At 39.8% G+C, this 15324-nt stretch overlaps 1 protein-coding gene and 1 long non-coding RNA gene across 3 annotated transcripts; one reads left to right on the forward strand and one right to left on the reverse strand.

Annotated features, from left to right (window-relative positions):
• Window positions 1–4755: 4755 nt before the first annotated feature.
• LOC140592668 (large ribosomal subunit protein eL43) lies at window positions 4756–9305 on the reverse strand. Its single transcript, XM_072716593.1, has 4 exons — window positions 9173–9305; window positions 8553–8681; window positions 5056–5138; window positions 4756–4884 (listed from the first exon to the last, which is right to left on the reverse strand). The coding sequence occupies exons 1-4, from the start codon at window positions 9173–9175 to the stop codon at window positions 4821–4823; spliced, it is 279 nt and encodes a 92-aa protein (XP_072572694.1). The 5' UTR covers window positions 9176–9305; the 3' UTR covers window positions 4756–4820.
• Window positions 9290–14808, forward strand: LOC140592669 (uncharacterized). Of its 2 annotated transcripts, XR_011993054.1 has the most exons (6): window positions 9290–9409; window positions 10570–10630; window positions 11321–11440; window positions 11660–11731; window positions 13537–13593; window positions 14299–14808. It is a non-coding gene; the product is annotated as an uncharacterized lncRNA (long non-coding RNA). The 2 variants fall into 2 exon arrangements; XR_011993055.1 differs by lacking the exon at window positions 11660–11731.
• Window positions 14809–15324: the final 516 nt, after the last annotated feature.

Below are 15324 nucleotides of genomic sequence, written 5' to 3' on the forward strand. Positions count from 1 at the left end.
AAGGTCAGTATTCACTTTAAACACTAGTGTAATTAAATGGTTAGTGACTTTTGACTCACTGTTAAAATAACCCCATTTGTTTGACACAGGAGCCAGCAGTTGTTCAAGATCTGCATACTGCTGTGCAGTGGGTTGTCCAAAATGAGGCGCTTTTCCATGGACATGTAACCACGCCAAAATATCTGTCCTTAAATAAAAAGGACCAGCAGAGGGTCTTATTACCCCTCCATAACACTTCTATGACCATTATGGTCCGCTATCACATCAATATGAATAGTCGCCACCAGGATCAATGTTAAGAGTGCAAGATGCGCTAGGGGTGTTTACTAACATGTATGCAACACATGGTCATGGTCTGGACATGTGACAAAATGAGAATCAATACAGAAGATCTCATTATCCTTATCCCAATCCAAAAGATTTTGGTTTTGATAACTCCCAGGAATTATCCTGGATGAAGTATACTAGTAAAAGTAATAAGCCTATACATTTACAAACAGCCTGGTCTGGTCCAGCAGTCTGGTGTTATTCCTGCCCTCTCAGTACCCCCAGCTCCAACAGCCTTCAGAAATAAATATTTGCCTATTAGGCTAATATACACTCACCTAAAAGATTATTAGGAACACCTGTTCAATTTCTCATTAATGCAATTATCTAATCAACCAATCACATGGCAGTTGCTTCAATGCATTTAGTGGTGTGGTCCTGGTCAAGACAATCTCCTGAACTCCAAACTGAATGTCAGAATGGGAAAGAAAGGCAATTTAAGCAATTTTGAGCGTGGCATGTTTGTTGATGCCAGACGGGCCGGTCTGAGTATTTCACAATCTGCTCAGTTACTGGGATTTTCACGCACAACCATTTCTAGGGTTTACAAAGAATGGTGTGCAAAGGGAAAAACATCCAGTATGCGGCAGTCCTGTGGGCGAAAATGCCTTGTTGATGCTAGAGGTTAGAGGAGAATGGGCCGACTGATTCAAGCTGATAGAAGAGCAACTTTGACTGAAATAACCACTCGTTACAACCGAGGTATGCAGCAAAGCATTTGTGAAGCCACAACACACACAACCTTGAGGGGGATGGGCTACAACAGCAGAAGACCCCACCGGGTACCACTCATTTCCAATACAAATAGGAAAAAGAGGCTACAATTTGCACAAGCTCACCAAAATTGGACAGTTGAAGACTGGAAAAATGTTGCCTGGTCTGATGAGTCTCGATTTCTGTTGAGACATTCCATCATGCCTTGTTACCACTGTGCAGGCTGGTGGTGGTGGTGTAATGGTGTGGGGGATGTTTTCTTGGCACACTTTAGGCCCCTTAGTGCCAATTGGGCATCGTTTAAATGCCACGGCCTACCTGAGCATTGTTTCTGACCATGTCCATCCCTTTATGACCACCATGTACCCATCCTCTGATGGTTACTTCCAGCAGGATAATGCACCATGTCACAAAGCTGGAATCATTTCAAATTGGTTTCTTGAACATGACAATGAGTTCACTGTACTAAAATGGCCCCCACAGTCACCAGATCTCAACCCAATAGAGCATCTTTGGGATGTGGTGGAACAGGAGCTTCGTGCCCTGGATGTGCATCCCACAAATCTCCATCAACTGCACGATGCTATCCTATCAATATAGGCCAACATTTCTAAAGAATGCTTTCAGCACCTTGTTGAATCAATGCCACGTAGAATTAAGGCAGTTCTGAAGGCGAAAGGGGGTCAAACACCGTATTAGTGTGGTGTTCCTAATAATCCTTTAGGTGAGTGTATGTCTTGATGATACAGTAGATCTTAAAGTTCAGCCTAATTTCTAACTCAACTCTTGGTCCTGCGCTCTGTCCTCATCCTGCCATCTTCCTGCTGCTTGCTCACTATCCTGCACACTGTCCTGATCCTGCCATCTCCCTGCTGCCTGCGCGCTGTCCTCATCCTGCCATCTCCCTGCTCACTGTCCTCATCCTGCCATCTCCCTGCTGCCTGCTCCTGTGCCTCTCCTGCCTTCTGCTGACCACCTCTTTCCTTCATACACATTGTTTGCAAAACTGCACCTATACTTTTAGCATAATGTTCTGTAGCTCTTAACACTAATACTTCCTACTTACTCTTCTTTTACCACCAGAAAAGGGTCTGATGTCTCCATCTATCCTTTTCCTCATAGTGTATCTGTGAATAAAATCTAATCTATGTTTATCAAAACAGTATCTGGGCTATCAGATGAAGCTTCTAAAAATGTCCATAAATATGAAATTGTGGAGTGTAGAATCAATACCACTAAAATTCCAACAATAGGGCTTATTATTTGCTAGCTAATTTTTTTTACGTTGCCCCTATAGGTTTCACTTATAGTAATGTTTTTTCAGAGCAAAACGTTAGACCTTCTTATGCAATAACATTAGCCTAATAACAAACCACACAGGCTAAGTGCCAAATTAATTTCAGGAAGGCACAATTTATTCATGATAAAATGAGAATGAACCATGATCGATTTTACCTCACCAAATAAGCCTGGGTTTAAATAGAGAACTTAGCTTATCTTGCTAGTTAACGTAACTAATGTTGACTGTACCGGTGTTCTGTCGAGTTGAGCTACTTTGTCGAGGTAGGGAAGACATGCCTACCTTCAGCGTGCCACACGTGCTTCTAAAGTGTAATGCCCGGTACACACTGTGATTTCAGCAATCTTATAAAATCATTACCTATCACACTGTACGATACGGATCTAATAATCTTAGCTATGACAGGTATGCAGAGTGTACGACGACAACACCAACTCAATCATAAGATACGCCGCATAGGACAACAAAACAAAATGTAAACACTGACAGCAGGCTACTCCGTGATTTGTGATTGAAAAATTGACTTAAACAGAGTAAGTGATTACACAATCAGCTGAAATTTCATATCCTGTCTGATGCAAGAACTGTTCAGGTCAGAAGTAAAATTGAACCATTTATTTTCACAAGTATATAAAATGTTTGTATCATAATGTAAATTCTGAAGCGTCACAGAGTGGTCAAATCACTCATAGGTTATCTTGTTTTGACTCCCAAAAAGTTTATATTATGGACACACATTAGAATCTAATAACTAACTGAAGGCTGAGTTTTAACAATTTTTTTTTTTTTTTTACATTTTAGGTATATTTTATGTAACATTAATGTCATGACTTGTTACACTGAGGGAATCTGGGTTTTCATGGAGTATGAAGTGAAGATCTATTCTTACCTGTTGTTTAAAATCATTATTAGGCCTGTATGGTATGTTTGGTATCTTTATTAAATTGATCAATTATAATCATGTTAATTCATGTATTGAAAGGAGTTTGACAGTATAGTCAGTGTTTAGTACTTCTGTAAGGTAAACATTACCAGGTTTTATTTATAAATGGCTAATGGTTGAGAATACTTTTCTAAATTATGAATGAATAATCAAAAAGTAATCAAATGTAATCAGTTACATTACTTTCATATAGTAACTGAAATAGTTACACTATTACAAGTTACTCTATTTAAAATGTAATTGTAACAAATTACATTTCCAAAGTAATCTTCCCAACACAGCCTACGTTTACCAATAGCCTAAACTCATTTTAAAGCAGGCTGAAAAATCCCAAGATCCCGACCCAAAATACAGGAAATTTAGAGCAGCTTCCCACTGCCATTCCTCTGTTAACAGCAAGAAAACAGACTCCAAAACTGCTGTTATTTTTAACGGAGCATACGCTCTCGCAGCACTTGCGACACCGGAGCCACTGTCCTGAACCTTGAGCTTCGGAGTTTTGGCTTCTTTATTTAAGCAATGGGTTTTCTCCACTGTTTTCCGACCTTTTTTAGCTACTATTAGCGAATGAGACACTTCATGACACACCACTGACTGCCAAACATAAATACGTTCTATTCCGATCTTTTTTGAAAATGTAAGATATACTGATAGCCTATTATTATTGGATATGCCAGGCAAGAAGTAGTCCGTGCCATTCACCCTTTTGCAGATCTCGTCTTTTAATGTCCCAAAACAAAGCCTTTGAGACTGATGTGGCACGAAATGCTGGGGAATTATTTTCTCCTTACTGTTAAGTTTGGCATCTTAAACAAGCGTCGGGAAATAGCTTGCAGCCTGTAGGCTACTCCGCACCCGTCAATGTTTAAGCGAACTGCTGAAACCATAATGTTTATTTGTAGGAAGAATAATTAAATCGTAATTAAACCAAAGAAAAAAGACAGCCTTTCCAGAACTTTGTTTGCCGAAGCTTGTTTAGCCCACCTCCCCCATTATTTTCCTTCGGATCTGCATCAATCTCATTATTAACCTTTAGTGCACTCAGTTCACATAAATCCATTATAGCGACGGAAAACAATCCATGGGTGCTATATAAATGTTCAATTCAATTCCCGCTTTGCAATATTGTCAAACTATTTTCATTCACTAGTAATGTGACATGCATCCACACAGCTGGACCTGCATTCACTATGCTCCATCTTCCTTCCAACCAAACGCCGAATAACTGAGAAGGAAAAATTTAATGGATTCTTTAATAACCAATTAATCAAGTTCAATCAAGTAATCATGATTTACGTCCAATTTATTTAGGTCCTGTAGGGTGGATAACCAAGGTATTGGTTCCTATATTGCAGTCCCCCTAGAGAAAGGGTTTATTTATTCATGAGTAGACATGTCCAAGATGAGTCTTTGATCCACTTAATACCATGACACAGCACAATTGCAGGAAAACAGGCAAGGATGACAGGACTTTTATAGTCAAACAAATCCTCATGAGAGATTTATTGAGCGATGAACAAATTATCGAAAAGATGTTCACTGGTCTTTCAGCTCCTTCAGTCTTCTAATTGCAGACTTCACAGTAACAGCAGATGTTGTGCTTAAAAACGAAAAAGAAAACTCCATGCATCACAACTGGGACCATTATTTGACAACTGATATCCCCTGTACACTTCAGCAATATGATCATATAGCCTTTGATAAGAAAACATGGAACAATCTTGAATTATTTCTATCAAGTGCAAACACTTTCTCCAAGCAGGAAACTTACTTGTATGTCCAAGCACCTCCAGCTACAGTCTTCATGCAAGAGCCACAGTTCCAGATGCCAACCGCCTCTCTCTTCATTTTCGTCTAAGAGAAATTAAACAGAAATACACATAAGACTATGCCTGTAACTAGGGACACACCGATAATCGGGTTAATACAGTGCTCATATACTCACTCATAAAAATTCTCATACCAAGAACCAATACTACTTTATTTGAAACATTATGTTAAAACTTAGCCGCGTCATTTTTTTTTCTTTACTGCTCAATCAGATTTTGGCATCAAGTGAGAGACCAGAAACATTTGGGATGGACAAATGCAGAGAACACCAGCATTGGCAAATTAGCGAGTGTGTGTGCAGAGAATGTCAGCAGATTGGACATATTTTAAGATAAGGGTCTCCATTCTAAAGTATCAAGAGGTGGAAGGGACAGCACATCATCCAAAACAAGCAATTTGATCAAACATCTAGATGCACCATAGTGCAGAGTACACAGTTTGCTAATGTAACCAGAGAAAGACAAATTTTAGCACAAATTCTGGAGAAGCGAGAGAAAATATCTACAGACAACCCACTAGCAGTAAAAACAAGAGGCTCTTACTCGGTACACTGCCAAGTAAGTCCTGTCGCACAGTTAGAGCGACTGCGTAGCAAGGTCCAGTAGAGCCATATATCCATTTCAGTCTAATGCATCACCCTCAAAAAAAAGGCTGACTACATACAGTGACACATTAACGAATGTTCTTCACATTACAACTCAGACTTTCAAAAAGTTTTGTTTATATTTGGTTGGAAATGGCCTCATGACATGCATTTTATTACAATTTAAATATTAGCATGTTACGGGTGTAACAAGGTCTTGTGTCACGAGACAAAACACGAACCATCAAGCATTGTAGGAAAATAATGGCGTACACAGTACCGTCATAGCTCTTTATTCTGGTGAAATATGATGCTAGATATTTGTTCTGTTCTTTACTGCATATGATGGTGATTAACACATTTCACCATACATCTGCATTATTTAGCATTTTTTGTCTTTCAAATAAATCAAATAAAAGGCTTCTTTACAGTAATATATTTCCTCTTTGAAATTTTCCTTAAAATATCAAAAAACACGTGTCTGTGTTACAGGTGAATAAAAGATCAGTCAATTCTTTTTTAAAAGTTCACACATTTTTCAACATTAAAAGGTCACCTTAACAGCTATAAGGCATGAAGAGATTCCCCAGTACGTGTGTGCATGGGGATAGTTAGGACTCCAGGCTTTTCTATTCATGATTAAATTGGCATCAGAAGGGAGAATTTTAATTTTTGTTCTTGTAGCTGCTAAATACACTCATCATTAAAGCAATAATGTTGTCCGCCTGCTACATTACAATCTCCATTTAAATAAATGTTTGTGAAAATGTTTAGGCTACAATCTGGGTTTATTCGACATGGATTGACGGTGCCAATGTACGCGTTCATGCACGTTGGACTTGTTGGGACCAATGTGGTTACTGTAAACTAAAATGAAAACAGACAAGAAAATTCATGAAGTGAAATAAAAATGAAAACCACACTAAAAGTCTCCAATCTGCTAAAAGCACTGTCACACCACCATCTTTTAAAAGATGATACTAATCTGTCCCTTCATCGCAACCAGAGTCCTTATCACTTGTGTTGCATGTGGTGTGCTCCACTAACTGAATTTATCTAGCATGAAGATACGGCAAATTTATACAGATTACTGTGCATCACAATACGCATCAATTTTTTTTAGGCATACTACTAATATGCTCATCGAAATTTGGGCAAAAATAATGTCTGTATGGTACCGAAAAGCTGGTGTACATCATCTAAGGCTCTGAAATGGCATAGTTTGTCAAAATAAAATTAAACAGTCAAGTTGATTTTGTGGAGGAAAATTGTTTGGATCAATCAATTGATAAAATAATCTGCAGAAAAAGTTAGTGGCAGCCCTAACAAATTCTGCTAACCTGGGGATTTCAACCAGTGACCTTCTGATCACAGGCACAGCAGCCTAGCCTGCTGAGCTACACACCAACCTCATCGCATACTTAAAGTATGGACTATCAAACGACTGAATGCCTTTATCATTGCACAAGGTACAACAAAACTGGAAGACTCTCTTTGTAGGTGCATGAAAGAAGAGGAAAGATACAAAACAGAGAAAAAGAACAGAATATAAAATAAACAGAATATAAGTGAATAGAATGGAATTTAATATACAAGTACAAAGAATAAAAATGTAACCAATGTAATGTTATATACTGCTGCAATGTACCTGAGCTCATGTATCCAAATGGCAGAGCATGATAAATAATATAGTCATAGATCGTGATTATCAGGGTCTGTATAAGGGCCTATGGACACTGTAGCACCACCATAAGTTGGGCAATATGGCCTATTTTTTTAAACCTACAAAATTTAAAAATGAAATAGGCAGAGTCTCAATCTCATTTGCAATGTTTTTGGCAGAAACCAAGGAATGTCTGGATAATCTTGTTTCTATGACTCAGTTCTGGAGGTATAGGCTAAAATGTAAAACACGTAAAATGTAAAAAAGCTGAAATGACTAATCTGAATGACAATAAGGGTCATACTTGAAAATGAAATTGATATAGAAAATGAGTTTAATGATTACTGTGAACACCTGTGTAAAATAGGGGGTAGAAATAATCAGTTTAACTTGCATAACTTCAAAAGTAATGGAAGTCATAATCCATGTGAAAATGGTAAATTACCTGGATTCAAATAACATTCTGAGGGATAGCCAACATGGATTATGGAGAGGTAGGTCCTATTTAACTGATCTACTTCACTTCTTTGAGGAAGCTACAAGACTTAGATTTCCAGAAGGCCTTTGATGTTGTCCACCGCAAACAACTCATACTAAAGCTCAAAGCTGCAGGGATTTTAGGAACTGTAGCAGCTTGGATTAAAAACAGGATAACAGACAGGAGGTGGCGGGTAGTTATTAGAGACACATGTCACAGTGTGCCTGCATTCATAGTGGGGTTCAATTTTAGGACCACTATTGTTCCTAATTTACATTAATGATATTGACACCAATACATACAGTAAACTGATGAAATTTGCAGATGACACTAAAGTGGGTGGTGTAGCAGATACTGAACTAGCAGCACAGAGGGTACAACAGGATCTTGATTTAATTAGCGACTTGGCTGATACCTGGCAGATAAAATTTAACAGACAAATGTAAGGCAATCCACGCAGGGAGCAGAAATATAAAGTACAGATATTTTGTGGGTTCCACTGAAATAAAGGTAGCTGATTATGAGAAATGATTATAATTATGTGTCTGTTGATGCTTCCATGTGCCACTCTCGCCAGTGTGGGGAAGCAATTAAAAAAGGCCAATAGGATGTTGGGATGCATCTCTAGGTGTGTGGCAATACAGCATCTTAATTAGCAGTTAGCTTAGAGACCAATATGACAAACACGCGCAGGCAGTGATTCCCCACACAAACCTTTCCGCAGAAAGAGCAGGTGTACTTCGCGTGCTGGCTTATCTCGATCTTTTTCACCATCTTCCTGAGAGAGGCCCCGTAGCGGGTACCGTACTTCCCCACTATCCCCACCTTCTTGGTGCGCTTGGCCTACGGTACAAAGTCGCATTAAAAACAGTTCGCACGACTTTGCTCGCAGTCAGGAACGACCTGGCTTTTGCTTCTAAACATGAATACGCAATCATGCAGAAACTGACTTTATCGTATCGGTTAATGTTAGAATTACTAAGCACTTCAGTTTATGGGAGGACGCGACCATGAAGACAGTATGGAGGCACACTTACGACTCTATAAAAAAAACTCACAACCGAAGTATACACTCACAAGATCTAAAGCGACATTACCAACCTTGGATATAACATCCGAGTAACCACAGATAAATAATCGACAACGTAATATTTAGAGCAGAAAAGAACGGGACACCCAACAGAGACATTTTATTATTAAAATACCGAAGTAGCTTAAAACACGTTTTAGGTCACATACTAAGTAATACAATTATTAAAATAAGCAAACATGACGTTCTTTTAACGGATGGATTTGGATTTAAAAGATACTGCAGACAACGACTTCGAACTCACCATTTCTTAGGACAACGCTTCGGTCCAAAAAAGAAAGAAGGCCCTGCGCATGCGCATTATAATCAAAATAGCCGACTGGCATTGTGGGATATAGGCGGACCGCGTTTTTTTCCCTTTAATAAACAATATAGTTACAATACAGCAACAAAGGAGGTGTCATGCAATACATTAACATTAACAAAGCAAGGGGGAAAAAAACACTGCCTGGGGCTCCGGTAACTGAGTGAAATGACACTGGTAGGTGCCCGATGCGTGCCGGCTGCACTCGGAAAGCGGCCATGTTGCCCGATGTATGCAGGTGTTATGCCGAAAAACGTATCCCTGTTGAAAAAGGCATCCCTGCCGTAGAATGCATGCCGGTGTTCTGATGAGTTGAGCTTTTAGGGTTTTTTTGGGGGTTACGGTTTTAGGGGTGTTTCGGGGGTTAGGGTTTTACGGGTTTTGGGGGGATTAGGGTTAGGGCTATCGATTAGCACTACGGTAGCAACTCGACAAAGTAGCTCAACTCGTTTCAGATCAGTGACCAATCGGTCATTTAGAGACAGGCATGCATTCTACGGCAGGGATGCCTTTTTCGGCATAACACCTGCTGCAGGGTCGGTTCCCCACATGCGCCGCCATGTGATTGTAAAAAGACTGTTATACTTTATAGCACAGTCGGAGCCGCGTTGTCTGTTAGTTACTGCGTTGGAAGCCAGCGATAATGTCTGAGTTTTATGCAGCCCTCCGAGATTATCTCCAGAGCCGAAAATTTTGTCTACAGTTGGACAAATATTTGCGAAAGAAAGTCACCCGGGTGGCAGCAATCTGTCTGTAACCCTTTAGTCAATCACATATATTTTAATAGAAACAGGTTTGGAGCATTTTGCACTAACACTAGACAATATTGTATATAATCATTATGAATGAAATTAGATTTAATAAAATATAGGTTATATGTGCCATGCATTTGTGTGAAAATGTCCTATACTGTATGGTGGTATCTGATTTCCAACCCAGATTCTTCAGTAGTGGGTTTGGTGAAGAGTTTTGATATCTTTTAATAACATTTTTGACACCATAATTTCAAGTGGTCAGTGTTTAGTATTCCACAATGAATTAAATCTTAGTGTTTTATAAGTGAAATGTTAATGTATTTTAAAAATGTTATTCAAATTTAGAGATCTACACATATCCATATTATCACACATGTCCATATTATCTGCTTTTCCATCGACATCCCCATCTTCCTGAGGTGATGAATGCATGTCCCGTTGGAGAAGATTTCAAAATACAGGACCCGGAGGATGAATTTGAACAGAGACTGACTGACATTAAAGCCCTGGGTGTTCTATAACACATCTGTAACTGTATGTGCTGTACTGTAGTATACTAAATTCTTTTCACTGATCCTTCAGGTTCTTAGCAACATTGAGCAGGCACAAAGTCAGCAGAAAAAAAGCTTTTCTGAAAGAAAAGGTAAGCGAGTGAGACAGTGTACCCTGGAAGCTGGTGATGGGGTGCTGATAAGTGAGAAGCCCAATAAACGCAGAGTGGGAGACACACTTTTGAACAGGCACCAAGGACGGTTTACACTTACTTCAGTGTCAGCTAAAGGTGTGGCGACTATAAGAAAAGGCAGTGGCGACTTGCGTATTCATGTTTAGAAGCAAACATGTCCAGACTGAGACCTTACTACAGGTTCAAAGGTTACATTAATTGCATTTGTCATTGTTTTTGTTGAGGTTTATTATTTTACAATTTTTATTCTTCACACGAGTGACAGAAAAATTATACATACTGTAATTATGCAAGGTCATGGCAAAACACATAGAGGACCTTAGGGAGTATGCAGCAAGTGCAGAGTTGACAGACCATCAGTATGCTAGCCATGGTCCTCTATGGTTCAATGATTTGGGGGTGCTCCAAAATGAACTTGTGAATGACAAATCTATAACTTTTCATGTACAGTATGTTAGTCTGCTTTCTAGACACTATCCATGACCTAAGTGTCCTCAGAAACATAATAAGTTTTATTGCCAAGGTATGATTGCATATATAATGAATTTGTTTTGATGGATGTTGCCTAAACATTAAGATAAAGTAGAGCTATAAATGGAGCAAAAATTAAATGTTGTCATAATTGCTAGTTTTCTTTTTCATTTTTAGTTGAAATATGTCCTTCATAAGACATGTCCAGCACAAGAGCTTATTGTGTGGGGTGGCTCCATCTGCCTAACACGAAAAGACTTTTGGAGTTTGGGATTAAAGCAGGACATCGAAAGTAATGTAAGCAGATATTTGCTACAGTTTTTTGCAGCAGGGCACTGGGTGAGAGATTTCGTAAACCTTTCTGCACTTTCTGTGTTTGTAGATTGGGAATGCTTGTTTCAAAATCATTGCGGAATCGGCCCACAGATATATACCTCATACTTGCCCCAATTTCACTTTTTAATTTTAAGTAATTGTGGATTTATTCATTTTAAAATACTGATTTATAATACTTAGGGAATGGATGTCCACATTGTGGATTTGTATACAGTTCCCACTTGGAAGATGGTGCATGAGATCCAATTACTGGTGAGTTCAATACCGGTACCTCAGTACATTGCATAAATGCAGCAAACTCGAAAACACAAATTGGAAATGTAGAGTTGTATGGATTTATGGGTGTCCAAACCTTATGTTTACAGGAGCACATGGGCTCCAAAGATGCCCTGATAATACCCGCATGGAGTAGGCAGCATGGTGAAGGGGACCACTACACGCCTTATGTACATTTTCAGTTATTAGCATTCTTTTACATAGGGATGGCCCATATGTTTGTTACTGCATATCATAACGATTACAGAATGTTTTTTACAGGTACTTTTGATAGCACAGAGAGGTGCTTTTCTTGGAGTCTCTGTGTCTGGATGATTTTGGTGATGAGACCTACAGGAGCATATTTAGGTTCATTCAGTCTAAAGAGTTTGTTGGCCTTATTATGGCTTAAGGCTGACGTGTAGACATATAAAAACAGTACGAAATCGCGCACTTGCGCACTTTAATGCGTGATTTTAGGGCGTAGTGCGTTCACAAACTTCACACTGACAACTAAGCTAAAATTCAGTGCACTGAAAGTACCCGGTTGGTGCACTGAAAACGGCCAGAAAACGCAGTGCAGAATGATGGACACTACTCGCACTAAATGGACGCCATTTTGACTACGTAACGGAAGGGGAGGGACTTTCGGCAAGTTTTTATTGTTAAATTAAGGCGGACAACACGTAAGCCCAGGCGGAGGCAACTGCTTCATATAAATCTAAGTAACGTTAATAAAATTATTTTACTGATGTATACTGCGGTGTGTAGCCTGTCACTCTCTGACGGCAGTTATAGATAATTTGAGTTTGCAATTATATCAACTTAGAAGAGTTCGCACACGTAAATGTTAGCAGTTTTTTAGCCGGTCGTAGATAGGTTATATTCTATACACGCAAATAAAGCCACAAGGAAATTCATTGTAAAGAAAACATGGCAGATATTTTGGCGCACTGGAGAATCGCGATCAAATGCTAGTCTGTCACTTCCGGTAAGTGCAAAACGTTAGTGTTCCATTTAGGACAGCACTTTCCCATGGTAGTGTGCACTACAGAAGGAAGTGCGCACTACGCACTACATCTCAGTGCACTGGCGCAAGTGCGCGATTTCGGACACACCCTCAGTGTCAAGTTGGGAAAAAGGGGATATTTGCACCTAACACCAACTACTTGTGTCATTGAACAATTACTGGAAGCTGGCTTAAATGTACACGTTATTCTATTTGATATGACTATGTACTAATACGGTGTTTGACCCCCTTTCGCCTTCAGAACTGCCTTAATTCTACGTGGCATTGATTCAACAAGGTGCTGAAAGCATTCTTTAGAAATGTTGGCCCATACTGATAGGATAGCATCTTGCAGTTGATGGAGATTTGTGGGATGCACATCCAGGGCACGAAGCTCCCGTTCCACCACATCCCAAAGATGCTCTATTGGGTTGAGATCTGGTGACTGTGGGGGCCATTTTAGTACAGTGAACTCATTGTCATGTTCAAGAAACCAATTTGAAATGATTCAAGCTTTGTGACATGGTGCATTATCCTGCTGGAAGTAGCCATCAGAGGATGGGTACATGGTGGTCATAAAGGGATGGACATGGTCAGAAACAATGCTCAGGTAGGCCGTGGCATTTAAACGATGCCCAATTGGCACTAAGGGGCCAAAAGTGTGCCAAGAAAACATCCCCCACACCATTACACCACCACCTCCAGCCTGCACAGTGGTAACAAGGCATGATGGATCCATGTTCTCATTCTGTTTACGCCAAATTCTGACTCTACCATTTGAATGTCTCAACAGAAATCGAGACTCATCAGACCAGGCAACATTTTTCCAGTCTTCAACTGTCCAATTTTGGTGAGCTTGTGCAAATTGTAGCCTCTTTTTTCTATTTAGTGGAGATGAGTGGTACCCGGTGGGGTCTTCTGCTGTTGTAGCCCATCCCCCTCAAGGTTGTGCGTGTTGTGGCTTCACAAATGCTTTGCTGCATACCTCGGTTGTAACGAGTGGTTATTTCAGTCAAAGTTGCTCTTCTATCAGCTTGAATCAGTCGGCCCATTCTCCTCTGACCTCTAGCATCAACAAGGCATTTTCGCCCACAGGACTGCCGCATACTGGATGTTTTTCCCTTTGCACACCATTCTTTGTAAATCCTAGAAATGGTTGTGTGTGAAAATCCCAGTAACTCAGCAGATTATGAAATACTCAGACCGGCCCGTCTGGCACCAACAACCATGCCACGCTCAAAATTGCTTAAATCGCCTTTCTTTCCCATTCTGACATTCAGTTTGGAGTTCAGGAGATTGTCTTGACCAGGACCACACCCCTAAATGCATTGAAGCAACTGCCACATGATTGGTTGATTAGATAATTGCATTAATGAGAAATTGAACAGGTGTTCCTAATATTCCTTTAGGTGAGTGTATGTTAACCATGTATTTGCAGTGATTCAATGACAATACGTCAATGTGTTAATCATTAATCAATGAAACACCAAAACATTAACAGTGATTCAATGTCATATAATCAATATCTATATTCATATCTACCCCCTGGGGATAGGTTCTATGCAGCAGTGAAGGACATGGATGGAGTGTACCAGCCCAGCACTTGGGAGCTGAGCCAGGTGTTAAAGAAGAAGTTGGGGCCTGCATGGGCTGCTTTGGGAGTATCATGGGACACTGGGATCCAGAGATTAGATGGTGCTAGGTGGGCCCAGCATATGAACTGGAGAAGGCTCTTAAGTCTCGTTTTCCCACAGCGGTAGACTGGTCCTGTCTGTATGCAGCTCAGTAAAGTGATAAAGAACATGTGTATGACTGGGAGCTCCCATTGCAGAGCCTGGTGGAACAGGAGAAAGCATGTAAAATGTTTAAAGTGAGACATTTTGCTATTTAGTGAAAAATATTGGCTCATTTTGAATTTCATGACAGCAACACGTCTCAAAAAAGACACAACATTTTGTTAGCCATTGCTCACCAAAAAGTTACGTAATAGTTGTACAAATGTTACTCATTAAAAGTTTGCTATTCACGAATACAGAGCAATAATAAAAATAAACAATGGACTGGATTCAAAGTTTTTATTGTCATGTACAGACTACAATGCAATTCTTACTTGAATGCCTTCTTCACAGACTGGACGATTAACCAAATAAAGCAGCGCAACATTACAGTAACTAACAATAAATAAACCACTAACTTATGTCTACTATTAGAGCATTTATGTAATTTATTTAAACTTTATTTTACCAGGTAAATTAACTGAAAACTAGTTCTCACTGCTTTACGTGATATTCGGAAGAAATAGCAGATTACGCATCAGAACTGCCTGGGATACAAACGTCATTCGTGTAACTAAACTCTTCAGCCAGTAAGGGCAAAGGTGTGTCGTCACGGAGGCGGTTCCAGTTTGTGCAGCCGGGTGAGAGGTCGCAATGCATCTAACCGTAATGCATTGCGTCAGGATCAGAATGTGTTGCTTTAAGCCAGTGCTGTAAGCAAGTCCAACGCACCCAATGACCTGACCGGGGAAACAAACTGAAACGCTGGACTTAATACAGAGGACTAATGACAACCAGAAACAGCT

This window comes from Paramormyrops kingsleyae, chromosome 1 (genome assembly GCF_048594095.1).
Source record: "Paramormyrops kingsleyae isolate MSU_618 chromosome 1, PKINGS_0.4, whole genome shotgun sequence".
Classification (NCBI taxonomy): domain Eukaryota; kingdom Metazoa; phylum Chordata; class Actinopteri; order Osteoglossiformes; family Mormyridae; genus Paramormyrops; species Paramormyrops kingsleyae.

Bases quoted from the DNA above. Each gene is read 5' to 3' on its own strand.
- LOC140592668 (XM_072716593.1), bottom strand. The intron at 5,139-8,552 runs GTTTGTGTGGGG...AATTTCTCTTAG, and splicing joins CCTGCTCTTTCTGCGGAAAG to ACGAAAATGAAGAGAGAGGC. The intron at 4,885-5,055 runs GTAAGTTTCCTG...TTCGTTTTTAAG, and splicing joins GGAGGTGCTTGGACATACAA to CACAACATCTGCTGTTACTG.